Source organism: Gnatocerus cornutus, chromosome 4 (genome assembly GCF_029298725.1).
Source record: "Gnatocerus cornutus isolate USDA-ARS CGAHR chromosome 4, icGnaCorn1.1, whole genome shotgun sequence".
Classification (NCBI taxonomy): Eukaryota; Metazoa; Arthropoda; class Insecta; order Coleoptera; family Tenebrionidae; genus Gnatocerus; species Gnatocerus cornutus.
Window position 1 is genome coordinate 6,224,684 of NC_142236.1, and position 14,309 is coordinate 6,238,992.

The 14,309-nt window shown below is 33.2% G+C and overlaps 2 protein-coding genes across 2 annotated transcripts; one reads left to right on the forward strand and one right to left on the reverse strand.

Moving 5' to 3' along the window:
• Positions 1-7,136: 7,136 nt before the first annotated feature.
• On the forward strand, positions 7,137-7,620 carry LOC148176254 (uncharacterized). The gene is made up of 4 exons (XM_088035029.1): positions 7,137-7,166; positions 7,211-7,318; positions 7,359-7,514; positions 7,564-7,620. The coding sequence occupies exons 1-4, from the start codon at positions 7,137-7,139 to the stop codon at positions 7,618-7,620; spliced, it is 351 nt and encodes a 116-aa protein (XP_087891155.1).
• Positions 7,621-9,668: 2,048 nt separating this feature from the next.
• Positions 9,669-12,167, reverse strand: LOC148176255 (pan-ceramidase-like). Its single transcript, XM_088034257.1, has 10 exons — positions 12,045-12,167; positions 11,676-11,996; positions 11,503-11,630; positions 11,258-11,459; positions 11,001-11,210; positions 10,408-10,953; positions 10,266-10,361; positions 10,052-10,219; positions 9,893-10,005; positions 9,669-9,846 (listed from the first exon to the last, which is right to left on the reverse strand). The coding sequence occupies exons 1-10, from the start codon at positions 12,165-12,167 to the stop codon at positions 9,669-9,671; spliced, it is 2,085 nt and encodes a 694-aa protein (XP_087890383.1).
• Between the last annotated feature and the right edge of the window lie 2,142 nt (positions 12,168-14,309).

Consider the following 14,309-nt stretch of genomic DNA (forward strand, 5'->3'; position numbering starts at 1 on the left):
CTTTGTTCTTGTTGGTAAAATGAGCTTGAAAACGAGTTGATGAAGGTTCAAACGATTTCCATAACGATCATCGACTTTTCATCCAAATAGTCTTTATTACGAGATTGTTCAACCCTGTCAGACTATGAACTATCTTTTTTCGAAAAAAACACGATGGGGGTGGTTTCGTACAAACGCCAATTATATGACAATTTGTAAATTCTTGGCAACGGATATTTTTCAAGTGAAACTTATTCGATTTTTGCTTTTTCTATTCAGAATTGTTCTAGTTATCTTGTGTTTAATACAAGCTTATTTCTTTTTGGAAAAATTTGACTTGGACTATTTGGTTCATTACAGCACGATGTACTACACCACTGTATACGTAAGTACCTGAGTACCAATCTTAGATTTTTTAATTGTGTATTAACTTCCAGACGGCAGTTTGTTCTTTATATCAGCCGCTTGCTGAAAGCATTGCCACCACAAACGTACCGGAACTAAAAATTTGGAAGTTTGAAGACGCAAATTTGGAAATACAGAAGAAAGTGAAGAAGACGGTGTTTTGGATAACAGCTTTTATGATAGCAGGTCTTATATGTGGAGTTCTGAGCACTGTGGCCTTCTGGATACCAACAGACGACGACTATGATCTTCTGTTTTTTATTCCTTTATCCCAGAAGTTTTTTGGGAAATGGGTAAATATCCTAGATACAATCGAATTGTCTCTTTAATTAACACATTCTATAGAGTGAATTCGCAATTTTGAGTTTAAAGTTATGCATGCCAGCCGTAGCGTATATAAGTATCGGAACGCCTCTTTTCACCATCTTCTACTCTATTGCTGAATTGGAGTTACAAAGAAGGATGATGATCTATCACATCCAAGAATTAAACTCTTTGGAAGATTTTGAAATCCACGAAAACATTACAAGAAAGTTGCGGTACCTTCTCGTCGTCCACATACAATTAAACCAGTAAAAACTTCTCTTATTTTTATTTTCTTCTTTCAATTTCTTTTAGACAACTACGTCGAGCTTTACGTCGGGCAGAGATCTTTGTATTTCCTCTTTACATTGTTGGAACCATTGAAATGGCTAATGTGGCTCTATTATACTTTGCGGTAAGAATAAAATTCCATCTACTTTGTCTTAGAAGAAATTTTCAGTTTGAAGGGTCAATCTCAGCACAGTACTTCCGTTTAATAACACTAGGTCTGGTGGTTTTTGTAGCATTGGGAGGATTCGTAATAAGCGGTCAAATAATGGAGAATATTGTAAGTAATATTTTAATATGACATTATTTTAAATCTTTTACAGTCTGTAGAAATCTTGAAAGAATTACATGAGGTCGAATGGTATCATTGGACTCAAGAAAATAAAAAGCTGTATTTGATTTTTTTGATAAATGCTGCTCCCACTTTCAAAATTAAATTTTCTGAGAACATTTCTGTCAATTATCAATTGGCGCTTTCAGTGAGTTTGGTTTTCATTTGGTATCGTCGTTGACTTTTTTGTTTCAGGTGATGAGAGCACTTTTCTCGGCAGTTTCAATTTTGTATAATCTCAAAGTAAAGTAGATGTGTTTTAGAAATAGATATCTCTGGTACTAATTAAAATCATTGTTTTCATATTATTTCTCAAATTTTGTTTAGTAAATTTTGGTTTCATAATTTTTGGTTTATCGTACGTTTTTTTTCTTCTCCTTTCTTTCTCTTTCTCTTTTGTCGTCGTCAATATCGTCAACGTCCTCATCTTACAGAAATCAATCATTAACCAGAAACACAAAATTTGTAAAACTAAAACTTTGGAAATTGACAAGACAACAAGCGTATCAAAGTTACATTTTTGTATTTTTAGCAAAAATACGAATTTGGCACTTTGATAAGGTTGTCAAAAGTAGTAAATTTGGGAACATCGAGTAAAAAAATTAATGTTGAACTTGAAAAATAGTAATAAAAAACTTAATATAGCATAGTTTATTGTGAAAAACAAAAATTAATAATATTTTTAATAAAGCAACAAAATAACAAGCAAATACTAGAAAAACAAAAATAAATAAAAACCTTAAGTAATAAACAAAATAATAAGTAAATAAATTATAAAAAAAATAACAAATTCAAGATTAATAAGAATAAACAAAATTCTAAAATAAAAATTCTATAATATAACTATATAATTAATTTCCAGTCTTCGTTATAAATATTACCAAAATCAAGAGTGTAAAATAAAATACATACAACGAAACCGCAGTTATCGATTTTTAATGATTCATCGAAAATAAATATATACAGGGTGATTTTTTTAAAACGGCAGGCGTTGTAGAATTTTTATTTACAAACCGATTTCAAAAATTTAAAAAACAAATTAAATGGTTTTTAATTTACTATAAACTGATGATTTTAAAATTTTCTAAATGTCTTAGTTTCTTTTGGGCGATACTCAACTTTCTTATTTTAAATTGGAACCCATATTTTTTTTTCATAATTTGGAAGATATTAATTTTCTTGATTCAGAAATGTGCAATATGTTCTACTTTTACCAAAAATATTTTTAAAAAAATTATCAAAATTGAAAAAAAATAAGCAATAAAAGTTAATAAAATCTAGGTGCATGGTGTCAAATAAAAGAATGCCGTTATTGTAATGTCAAAAAGCAGCAAATAACAGAAAGAATCAGCATTTTTTTTTTGAAATTATTAATAACAAAATACAACGCCTGCCGTTTTAAAAAAATCACTCTGTATGTATTAAAAGTCGATGTTTTTTTGGCAAAATTGATATTAATAAAAAATCGATGTAAAAATTCCAGATTTAAAAGGTAGTGGCGTCTAAAGCGTCAAAAATACGAAATAAAATTTTACAATTTGGCAAATTTAATAAATGTGTAAAAAATTCGTTTGTATTTGATTCTTGTGTAATTCGATTTTTACGCTAAAACGCTAAATTTACGAAACGAACCCTTAATACAGGGTCGTACTCAATTTTTTCTTCGAAAAGGTACTTCTGACTACCAACACAATGGTACTTGACTCATCTAGTCAGGTCCGGATTTAGCACAATTGGGTAGTCACAAAAATCTCGCAACAAAACATATTAGTAAACCATTCAGTACGACATGTAGCCCTCGCCTTCTGGAAATCTACCATCCAGAACCCTTCCTGGAAGTCAGCCATCTAAGCATCCGGGAAATAAACTATCCAGGCTCCGCACTCTTACACAACACTTGTTGGCCACCGTTTTTTTTACCGGTCAATTCCTTACTGCCTTAAGTCACATTTTTATTGTATAAGGCCAGTTTCATAATCATTTTAAAGTTCAGTTCAAATTTAAAGTGAGTTTTTGTCAAATTGTTGTAACAATACTTTAACGGATCTTTAGTTTAAGTCATCATTAAGCTGGCGCTCTTACACTTGTATTCTTAATGTTAAATACGAAATTTAATCGAAAATTTAATCTATTTCTCACAAATATGTTTCTTTTCTAAAACTTTGGAATATGACTGAATTAATAAGCGAATCGAAAGTAGTAAAAAGTCCAAATTAAATAAATTTAATAAAGAATATTGAAAATTGTTTAATCATCCTAAAAGAAATAAAAAAACTATTTCTTGTTTAAAATTTTTCGAAGTTCACTAACTAAATAACTCGGTACCTCAGAAGCATAAGGGTTTATCTCCATAAATTATAGTTTCGAGAAAATTAACAAAACAGGTATTCTAAAAAAATCACTGTGGTGCTATTAATCTCTTTTTAAATATGCAATTTAAGAGCGAATTGCGAGTTTTTAATGACTATTTATTTCAAATCGTGCGTAATAGTTGTAACCTTTGGTCCAGAAATAATGTCTTCATATTTTTACCCTTGGTCCCTTATGCTTCTAAGAAAAATTAGATTATTAATTTCTACAAATTCTCGTTTTTGCTCTATATTTTTGTAAATCGGCACTGTAAATAAGACGGCCAAGAGTGTCAATCGCCACAAATTTCGTTAAAGTCACATAAAAAATAAAGAAATTACAGGATCTTAAAAAAAAATGGTGGCATTTTTTTGGTCTTAAAACGAAAATTTCAAAACATTTGACTTTTTAATCTAAATTTTTGCTAATTAGTGAAATTACTAAAACAAACAAAAAAAACAACATGCATAAATTTCGTTCCTGTCGCACTAACAATAACGAAATTACAGTGTTGAAAAAAATTGACATTTTCAAAGTTGTCCAAATAAAAATGTCTAAATATTCTCTTTTTTGCTGAAATTTTTCCTAAATCTGAGGTACCGAACTAAATAAACGGGACAAAGGTAAAGTGTCGACATTTTATTCTCGTATAACAGAAAGTTTCGCAATAATGTGATAATGTCATTGTCAACTATTGTTCCCAAAATTTTAAATTTCCATCGTTTGTAGTTTTTAGATAAATGTCAAACAAGCTCATTGTGGACCATGCATCTATCTGTATAAGTATAAATATTGTAAGAAACGAATATAAAAATAATAATAAAAACAACACGTTGTAATGGGAGACAAGAAGCAAAAATAACAGATTATGAAAAAACTGAAACAAAAAAAAAACGTAAAATAATAGTTATTTACATAAAAGTCAGGAAAATGTCTCATTACTGAAGAGAAGCTATGTTGAAATACGAGGCACTTTGTGCCGAGTATTTTAAAGCTCCGAGTCAAGTAAGACATTTTACTGGCGAGTTTTGTATTAAATTTTTCCGGAAATCGCAATAAATCGCTAAAAATCGAGATTTTCCAACAAGTTTTTTAATTAATTGCGCAAAAATCTAGTTTGTCAATTTGTTGAAAACGATGGTTACAAACAAAACAATTATAAAATTTTGTGCGTACGTCAGAGCTGTGTGTTTATTTCATTAATTAATTATGAATACAAGCGAAAACACTGGTGAGGATGTTCCTTTTGACCTAAGCAAAGCAGCCGCTGCTGCTACAGAAGAATTGTTACCGTCGAAATCTAAGGAGCGGTATGAAAAGCAGTTCCAAATCTTTGAAGATTGGCGCAGGCTTAAAAATGTTACTTCGCTAACGGAAGACGTATTTCTGGCTTATTTTGCGGAAAAATCAAGTTCTTATAAGGCTTCAAGTCTCTGGAGCATTTACTCTATGTTGAAAGCCGTGCTTTTGTTGAAGGAAAATTTGGATATCAGCAAGTTTTGTAAGGTAACTGCTTACCTAAAACGAAAATCGACTGGTTACCAACCAAAAAAATCGAAATGTTTGTCTCGGGACCAGATAGATAAATTTCTGCTTGAAGCTCCCGACAAGGAATTTTTATTAATGAAAGTAAGTTATTACAATGATTACATATTTAAGTTTTATTAAATTTGGTAATTTCAGGTGGCGCTTATTTTTGGGGTGTCTGGAGCCTGTCGATGCGACGAATTATCAAGGATGTTAGTTGACGACATTGATGATCAAAATAACGTGCTCATAGTACACATTCCTGATTCTAAAACAAAAAAACCTCGACGCTTTGTAGTTGTTGATGAAAGAAATCTTGCTACATACAGACGTTATTTGGAATTACGTCCGCCTAGTACTCCACACAAGCGCTTATTTTTAAATTACAATTATATCGAATTCTACAATTAATGTTAATATCTGTAAATAGTGTAATTTACGAAATTTTGAATACATTTTTCTTGTTTAAATAACTAATTATTTTGCGTCATTTTTGTAGTTTTTACAGTACTAGTCAGGGAAATCCAATTTTCCTGCGCCTAATGTCGTAAGGAAATGCTGTTTCAATGACGATTTCCGGAAAACAGTATAAAAATGAAGACAATAGATTGTAGTGCTCAGGTATTGCGCTAAGGTGCTGAAGTAGCAACCTGACTGACCTCCTTTGAGAAAATATAAATAGTTTGCTATTGTCATAATATGGACATTGGCAATTGGTAAATTGAATCTTCACAATGGAACTTTGATTAAAAATAAATCATTAATTGTAAAGTGTTCGTTTTAATAATAACGACATTACAAGATAATAACAATATAACTAGAAAATGAGTTCTAAGACAACAAATTAATTCGAACTTCTTGAATAAGTTTGTTCTTATTGGTAAAATGAGTTTGAAAACGACTTGATGAAGGTTCAAACAATTTTCATAATAACCACCATCGACATTTAACCTAAATAACCTTTAGTACGAGAGTATCCAACCCTGTCAGACCATGAACAACATTCTTTTGTTGGGGAAAAATCGATGGCGGTGGTTTTTTACCAACGCCAACTACATGACCATTTGCAAATTTTTGACAATTGATATATTCCATGTGAAACTTTTTCGATTCTGGCTTTCTATCGCCAGAATAGTTCTAGTTATCTTGTGTTTAATACAAGCTTACTTTTTTTTGGAAAAATTCGACTTGGACTATTTGGTTCATTACAGCACGATGTACTACACCGTTGTATACGTAAGTACCTAAGTACCAATCTTAGAGTTTTTTACTTGTGTATTAACTTACAGACAACTGTTTGTTCTTTATATCAGCCGCTTGCTGAAAGTATTGCCACCACAAACATACCGAAACTTAAAATTTTGAGGTTTGAGGACGCAAATTTGGAAATACAGAAGAAAGTGAAGAAGACTGTGTTTTGGATAACTGTTTTTATGATTGGGACTCTTACAAGTGGACTTCTAATTACTGTGGCTTTTTGGTTTCCAACAGACGACGACTATGATCTTTTGTTTTATATTCCATTACTTCAGAAGTTTTTCGGGAAATGGGTAAAATTAAAAATTCAATTAAATCATTTCATCAACTAATAAATCTCGTAGAGCAAAATCCCAATTTTGGGTTTTCAATTATCCATCCCGGTCGTAGCGTATATAAGCATCGGAACGCCTCTTTTTACCAGTCTCTACACCATTGCCGAAATGGAGTTGCAAAGAAGAATGTTGATTTATCACATCCGAGATTTGAATTCTATGGAAGATCTTGTAAACCACGAAAACATTACAAAAAAATTGCGTCATCTTATTGTCGTCCACATACAATTCTCCAAGTAAAGACATTTTTTGTTTCATTTTCTTCTTTCAATTCTATTTAATTCTATTTTAGACACATGCATGAGGCTTTACGTCGAGCAGAAATCTTCGTTTTTCCTCTTTACATTGTCGGAACCATCGAAATGGCTAATGTGGCTCTATTTTATTTTGCGGTAAAAATAAAAAATTTTCTACCTTATCTTAGAAAGAATTGCAGTTTGAAGGGTCTATCTCAGCACAGTACTTCCGCATACTAACACTGGCTCTGGTGGCTTTTGCAACATTGGGAGGATTCGTATTAAGCGGACAAATAATCGAGAATATGGTAAGTTGATAATATGACATCATTTTTAACTCTTTTCCAGTCTGAAGAAATCTTGGAGGAATTGCATGAGGTCAAATGGTATCATTGGAACGAAGGAAATAAAAGGTTGTATTTGATTTTTCTGATGAATGCTGCTCCCACATTCAAAATTAAATTTTCTGAGAATATTTCTGTCAATTATCAATTGGCGCTTGCAGTACGTTTGTTCTTCATATGGTGTCGTTGTTGATTTTTTTTTGTTTTAGGTGATTAGAGCTTTTTTCTCGACTCTTTCAATTTTGTATAATCTCAAACTGAAGTAGATGTCTGATAAATAGTTATTTGTTTCACTAGGCTAGAAAATGGTCTTTTGGAAATGCGAGGAAAGTATAATTTCCGAGCATTTCCAAAACATTTTCTAGCCGTGTCAAACACGAAATTTTGTGCGCCGACAATTATTAATAGTTATTTATTTTGACTTTTGATTTGAATTTGAAACGTCATTCCCTCATTTAGGGGAATTTTATCAGCTGGGAAATAGGTTGGTAGCATCTCACTCAAATCAAACGATTGCAGATTAATTTAAATTCAAATGTGTTTCAGCAAATTTTTGTGGTATCTTTGCTTAATTAATCTACCTTTATTATTTTCGAAGGTCATTGGCCTCCAAATCGGCACACAAATGGACACAACTGACATTTATGCAGCGATGCCAACCTGCAAAATAAAACCAACTATTCGAAATGCCACTTTTGACTGCCTAGACATTCAAAAGGTGATTTTCTTGCCGCAAATGAGTATCACAAATGCTATGAAAAATGACGGAGGCGCACAAAATGGATTTGTCTGTACTAATTAAAAATTATTGTTCCCTTTTTTTTCAATTTTATTTAGTTTCCTTCTGTTTAATATTTAAAATAGTTTTTCGTTCATCATTAAGATCTTTACTTTTTCTCCTTCTTCTCCTTCCTCTTCTTCCCTTCTTTCTTTTCGTCTTCCATTTCGGTTAAATTTCTTCTATTCTTCTATTCTACATTTTTTATTTAGCCTTTGGACTTTATCATCATGTTATAACTCTTTTTTTACTCGAAGGTTGGTTTCTTATTCTTATAGGATTTCTATTGAAATTTTCTTTATGTTATGTTGTTCTTCGTTCTTCATTTTGCCATGTTATGCATTTCGATTTTAATTCTATAATTTTTTATCTTATAGTGCAAAAAGTTGATTTCGATTTATTCGATACTGACTTAATTTCTATTAAAATTTTCACCATTCGTCATTTGTTATTTATTGATTTTTATCTCATCTAATATCTCAACAGTTCACCACGAGATTTGTTTCTTCTTACTTCATTTCTGTTCTATTTCATTGCTTGTTAGTCCGCTAATTTATATCTTTTTTTTCGGCTGCGATGTCTTCTAGAAACTCGAAAAAGAAGCCCTGAGACCTGTTCGCAAAATTTTCACCGTTTTTCTCTGCGCTGTTTTTCATTGAAGAAAGCACCATTAATTTGCCTTTTCCATACTTTACCATTCTCTCTTTTCTGATTTAATTTAAATTTTTTAACGTCATTTTTTTTACATTTTTTATTTTTGTTTCCATTACTAATAATCTGATTCTTCCATTTAATACTTTTTCGTCCAATTTTCTGGTCACAGAAAAGAGTTTTTCAACAAACGTCACTATTTTTTTTAATCGTTTTTTGACAGTAAAGTATACAATTTTGTAATAAGTAATAAAAAGCGCTCGATGGGCAGGAAAAGTACTTTTTGTGACGGTTATTATTTGAGACTTACATTTTGTATGGCACTTGCACGATCTTAACTTTGAAACTAATATTTTTCACAGTAAATGTCATTAATGATATCTACATGCATCGCCATCCATGTTTATAGTTCAATTTGCGTTCACTCATTGTCGGTCCTGGAACTGAATCTAACGTTTGAAGAAAAAGTAGTATCAATAATCTACTATTTTTTATATCACACATTTTCTTGAGATTTCTCAAAACAGATTTTCCTACTTTTGTTTTATTTTATTTTTTTCATCACAACTTTTTTTCTTATTCTTGTTTGTTCGAAAAACATCTTAGCATAAGACGCTGTAAATTTTTTAGATATTTTTTTCTTCAAAAAATATTTTAGATTCCCGTAGATTACTCAAGTTATCTGCATTTTAAGAAGTTTTTATTCTCTTTTTTGGATGATGTCGTTTTTTCTAATTTTTCTTATAATTATAATTATGTATTTAGTTTTTTTGTAGAATTTTTCAGATCATTGAATTCTCATTGTTATCAATCTTTGATAAAATTTATTGTCAACAAAAGAGGATAAACAGGATTAGTGATTATTTATGTGTCAAGGGTCCTAAACTAGGCCACAGTAAAAGTGCTCGTCACACCTTCGTACTCATGAAGATCCCCAAACTCATTCTTATGGTGCCCATTATGTCTAATCCGGTACTTTCCTGCCTCTACCTCTTCCCCCACGTCCCATTCTACCGTTACTTGACTTTCACCCGTTTCATAATTCGTTTTTTTCCACAAGTACCTGAAATATACACAGTGACCACTTGAAATTTTAAAATGAGACGTACCGCGTGCTCCAACTAGCGTCCGAAGCAACCACTTTCCAGTCGTCTCCTTCTAGTTTTTCCACCGCGAGGTACGAGCCGCCATGTTGGACGTTATGTCTGGGGTTCCCTCCAACCTTTAAAACGTTCAAACTTCACGATATTACCATGGTACCAACTTACGAAAACTACAGAAACCGTTTGGCCTGCGGTAACACTGTCTGGAGGTGGTACCAAAACGTCGCCGAAATTTTGACCGTCCGCGACGCCATCGCTGGATGCTGGACCCACTAGAGTTATAAGTTCGGAGGAGAAGTCTGGGGGAGTCGGTCCGGGGTTTAGTACCGCGTCCTAAAACTCCCTTTCAAAGAGTGTCTTAAGCTCCAGTCAAACTTACTTTCATGAGGGCTTCAGCGAGTTCTTTGAACTTGTTGATGTAGAGGTTGAGAGTGTGAGGACCGTAAATTGTGGAGCCTCCTTCGTACCGTTGCAACTACCAGAAGATGTTAAAACAAAGGAAGATTGGTGGAGTTGGTTACCTGGTACTCTTCAAAGGTCGCGATGTAGTTCGTGTAGACGTTACTGTGGCCGGTGAGGATCGGTTTGGTGTCTTCCGCTCCTCCATTTTGAATGATGGTGTCTCTGACGGCGTTGCGGAGGCGGCGTCCCGACATGGTCGTAAACTCCCCGGGGACGGCGATGAGAGCTACGTTACCAATGGTAAGGAGTTGGGTGGTTACAATTCGAGGCTGCCACGGGTACGGAAAGTCAACTCCTCCAGTGTTGATCAGAATGGGCTTGGGGGCATGACAAGCAATCTGCTCCTCCGTTGGAGGAAAAACCAAGTCTCTAACCGCGTCCCAAAACGGATTATCCGTCACCGTTCCTTGCTCGAAGTTAAACTCGCCAGGACCATCCGTGGTACCACCCGCAAAACTGTAACCCATCGCCGGGGTACAACCATGAATCTCTTGCTCGGTACCATTCGCTAACACAATCGTACTCTTTTCGTTCGGCATGTCGACGTACTGGTGGATGAACTTTACCGGTCCTGTTACCTCAACACTCTCCCCTTCGAAGAGTTCCTAGAGGAGGAAATAGTACCAAACAGTACCACTCGTAACCCACGTACCTTTCCTTTCTGGAACAGCCTTGTGGCGATAATTTCGGTACTCTCCACCATGTTGTTTCCAGGACCGGACGCGATGCAAAACGCGGCGCTTCCGTTGCAAGTACTGGTCACAAAGTCGCACTCTTCGCCGGTGTCAATACAGATCGGTCCTTTGATGTTGGGGGAGACGTCGCCTAAGTTTGACGAAGCAAAAGCACCAACAAAATCCCCCTGAAATCACTCATTACTAAAGAAAGAGTTAAGAAAAGTGGTGGTACCGTTCCTGGAAGGTTTCCTTCGTTGACCATACCCTCCAGGAGAATAGAAGCGTACCCAACATTATCCGAAGAGATAAGACAATTAGTGTTGTTCATGGAGGTTGGATGGATGGCAAACCAGTTAATAGCGCCAATGGGCTTGTCGTCTGAAGATCGCACAAACTTGAGTTGTACCATTTCCTTATCAACATTGTACTCGTATCTGGAAGACAGAAAGAAGACTTGGAAGCACTATCAGTACCTACTGGTCTCTTTCTTCCTGTGGATTGTAGAGGTACGACGCCGGACTCCTGTTAATGTTCGCTTCCAGAAGAATTCCAGAGGAGAGAAAGATCTTACCATCGACCATATTCTCATGGGCGTTGATCACACTCTACAAACTCCCATGGTCACAAGTTCAAAACCCTAACAACCTCACTTGAGTGATTCCTTCGACCAAAACGTCGAAACTCTCTTCGATGAACCCCAGACACGGGATATCCAACATCAAGTCCATGAGCCACCCCCCGGGGGTGGAATGAGTGTGAGTACCACTCAAGACCAAATTACTTTCAGTGTAAGTATCGTTGTAACGCTTCGCCAAGTTAACTAAAACTTGTCTTCTGATACTATGAGCCATCGTCAAAGAGTCCACAGAAACGAAGGCCACTCTTTTGGTACCATCATCTACTATGAAGGCCCTCGAGAACTGTCTTAAATGAAGGCCACATCCGACTTGGCTCAATTTCGCGTAGCCCATCTTTAAGTCAAAACTGTTAACGTGTCAGATTGGCTGGTGAAGACTTACAAAGATAATCTCAGCTGCTGGTCCGGTGCAGTCAGCTCTGCCGACACCGATTTTGTAGTCGGCTGAGATGAGTGTGGTCTGGAAGAGGACGAACAGTCCTAAAATTGTTGCTCGCGTTGTCATAATTTGGTACTATTTTAGACCGGAGGGACTTTGGGTTTTTATAAGTTTAAATGGTGCAATAAATTGAGATAATCTGACAGTTTGTAAATCCCGGTTTTAAGAAAGGTGATAAAATTCTATTGATTGAGTTTGTCGAGGATGAGAGAAAGTTAGATAATAATTTTTGAGGGATTATGATTAAGCTTGTAGTGTATTACTTGGGTGTTAGTTTGGTAAAAAATAGTGATAACCTTAAAGTGTCGTCAAAATAGAGAATACAGAATTAAAAAGACTAAAGGATTTAAGGAATAAACTAATTTAGACTATAGAAAAAATAGAATAATAAAATTTGATTAAGTTCAAAGATTCAAAAAATTCAAATTTCTAAAATCAATCAAGAGGAACCAATAGCAACAAAATGTAGAAAATCTAGATGATTAAAAAAATTATTATAAATCCGCAGAACTGAAAGCATCTAAATGGTCTAACATTAAATATAAGTTAATCCTTAAAAACCTGATAATTGACTGATCTACAGTTTAAAAAATCAAGAAATTTTTCAGAATCCAGAAAATCTCAACTTCAGATATTTTAAAACCACAACAAATTTAAACAATGGAACAAATCTTAAGATTTTATGTAAATTACGAAAGAAGATAGTTTGTAATATTTGGAAAGAGAAGCTAGATAATCAAAAAATTTTGAAAATTAAAACAGTACATTTTTAAAAACTTTGTGAATGAAGAGAATTTAGAGAATTTATAAAGAATCTAGAGGAAATTTAGATTCAAAGAAATTAAAAAAAAATCCGAAAGGAATTTGGAGATAATTTAATAGAAACATAGACGGAATATAGGGAATTTAAAGCAAGTCTAGAAAATGTAAAGCAAATCTAAAGGATTTAAAACAAATTTAAAAAAATTTAGTACATATCTAGGAAATCTAGATAAAATCTAGGAAATCTATACTAAATCAAAAGAATCCTTGAGAAAATCATCGGAATCAATAAATATAATCAAGAAAATCTAAATGAAATCTATAAAATCTAGAGTAAATCTAGGGGATCTAAAAAAAATCCAAGAAATCTAGTAAGAATTTAGGAAAAATTGATTAATCGAAGAAATAAAAAATAAATTTAGGAAATTTAAAGGGAATCTAGAAAATTTAGTAAAGCTTTAGGGAAACCAAGATATCTAGAAAAGATCTAGATAAAATTTAGAAAATTTAGAGCAAATCTAGCAAATCTAAATGGTATCTAAAAAATATAGATAAAATCAAAGAAATGTGTTCAAGAAAGAATCTAAAAAATCTAGAAAAAAAACTTAGAAAAAATCTAGGCAATCTATAAAGAATCAAAAGAAGTTAAAGACAATCTAAGAAATGTTAAAACATCTAGAGAGAATGTAGACAATCTAAAAGAAATCTAGATAGAATCCAAGAAATTTAAAGAAAATCAAAGAATCTAAAAAAATCTTGAAACTCTAAAAGGAATCTAGAGAATTTAGACAAAATTTTGAGAATTTTAGGAAATCTAGAAAATCTAAAAATAGTACAGGAAATCCAGAGATAATCTAGGGAATTTAACGAAAATCTAGAAGAGCTAGAGAAAAGCTAGGGTATACCGAAGGAATCTAGAAAATCTAAGGAATCTAGACGTAATATAAGAAACTAAACGGAACCTAAAAACAAAAGAAAATCTAGGAAATCTAAAAAAATTTAAAAGAAATTTTGCGAATTTAGAAGAAAACTAGGTAATCTAGAAGGAACTTAGATAAACTAGAATAAATCTAAGAAATATCTAGAGCCAATAAAAGAATCTAGAAAGAATTTCGTAAGTCTTAAGGAAATCAAAGAATCTAAAAAATCTGGCGGAATTCTAAGGAATTTAAAAGGAATCAAGAGACTCTAACGGGAATCCAGAAAATTTAAGCGAATCTAGAAAGTGTAAAGAAATCTAGAGACAATTTCTGAAATCTGAAAAGAATCTAGAAAATCTAGAGACAAGCTGGGGAAGGAGGAAAACTAGGGTATATAGAGAAAATCGAAAAGATCTACAGAATCTAAGACTCTTAAAGAAACCTAGAAAATCTAAAGAGAATTTAGGAAATCTAAAAAATCCAGAATAAATTTGGAAAATTTAGGAAACCTAGAAAATCTAGAAGT

What these genes read in the sequence shown, in the direction of transcription:
- LOC148176254 (XM_088035029.1), top strand. Translation starts at nt 7,137, where the DNA reads ATGGCTAATGTGGCTCTATTTTATTTTGCG. An exon ending in TGGCTCTATTTTATTTTGCG is followed by an intron (nt 7,167 to 7,210) that starts GTAAAAATAAAA and finishes AAAGAATTGCAG; the next exon opens with TTTGAAGGGTCTATCTCAGC. An exon ending in ATTATCAATTGGCGCTTGCA is followed by an intron (nt 7,515 to 7,563) that starts GTACGTTTGTTC and finishes TTTTTGTTTTAG; the next exon opens with GTGATTAGAGCTTTTTTCTC.
- LOC148176255 (XM_088034257.1), bottom strand. Translation starts at nt 12,167, where the DNA reads ATGACAACGCGAGCAACAATTTTAGGACTGTTCGTCCTCTTCCAGACC. An exon ending in TGGTCGAAGGAATCACTCAA is followed by an intron (nt 11,631 to 11,675) that starts GTGAGGTTGTTA and finishes GGGAGTTTGTAG; the next exon opens with AGTGTGATCAACGCCCATGA. An exon ending in CGACCTTTGAAGAGTACCAG is followed by an intron (nt 10,362 to 10,407) that starts GTAACCAACTCC and finishes ATCTTCTGGTAG; the next exon opens with TTGCAACGGTACGAAGGAGG.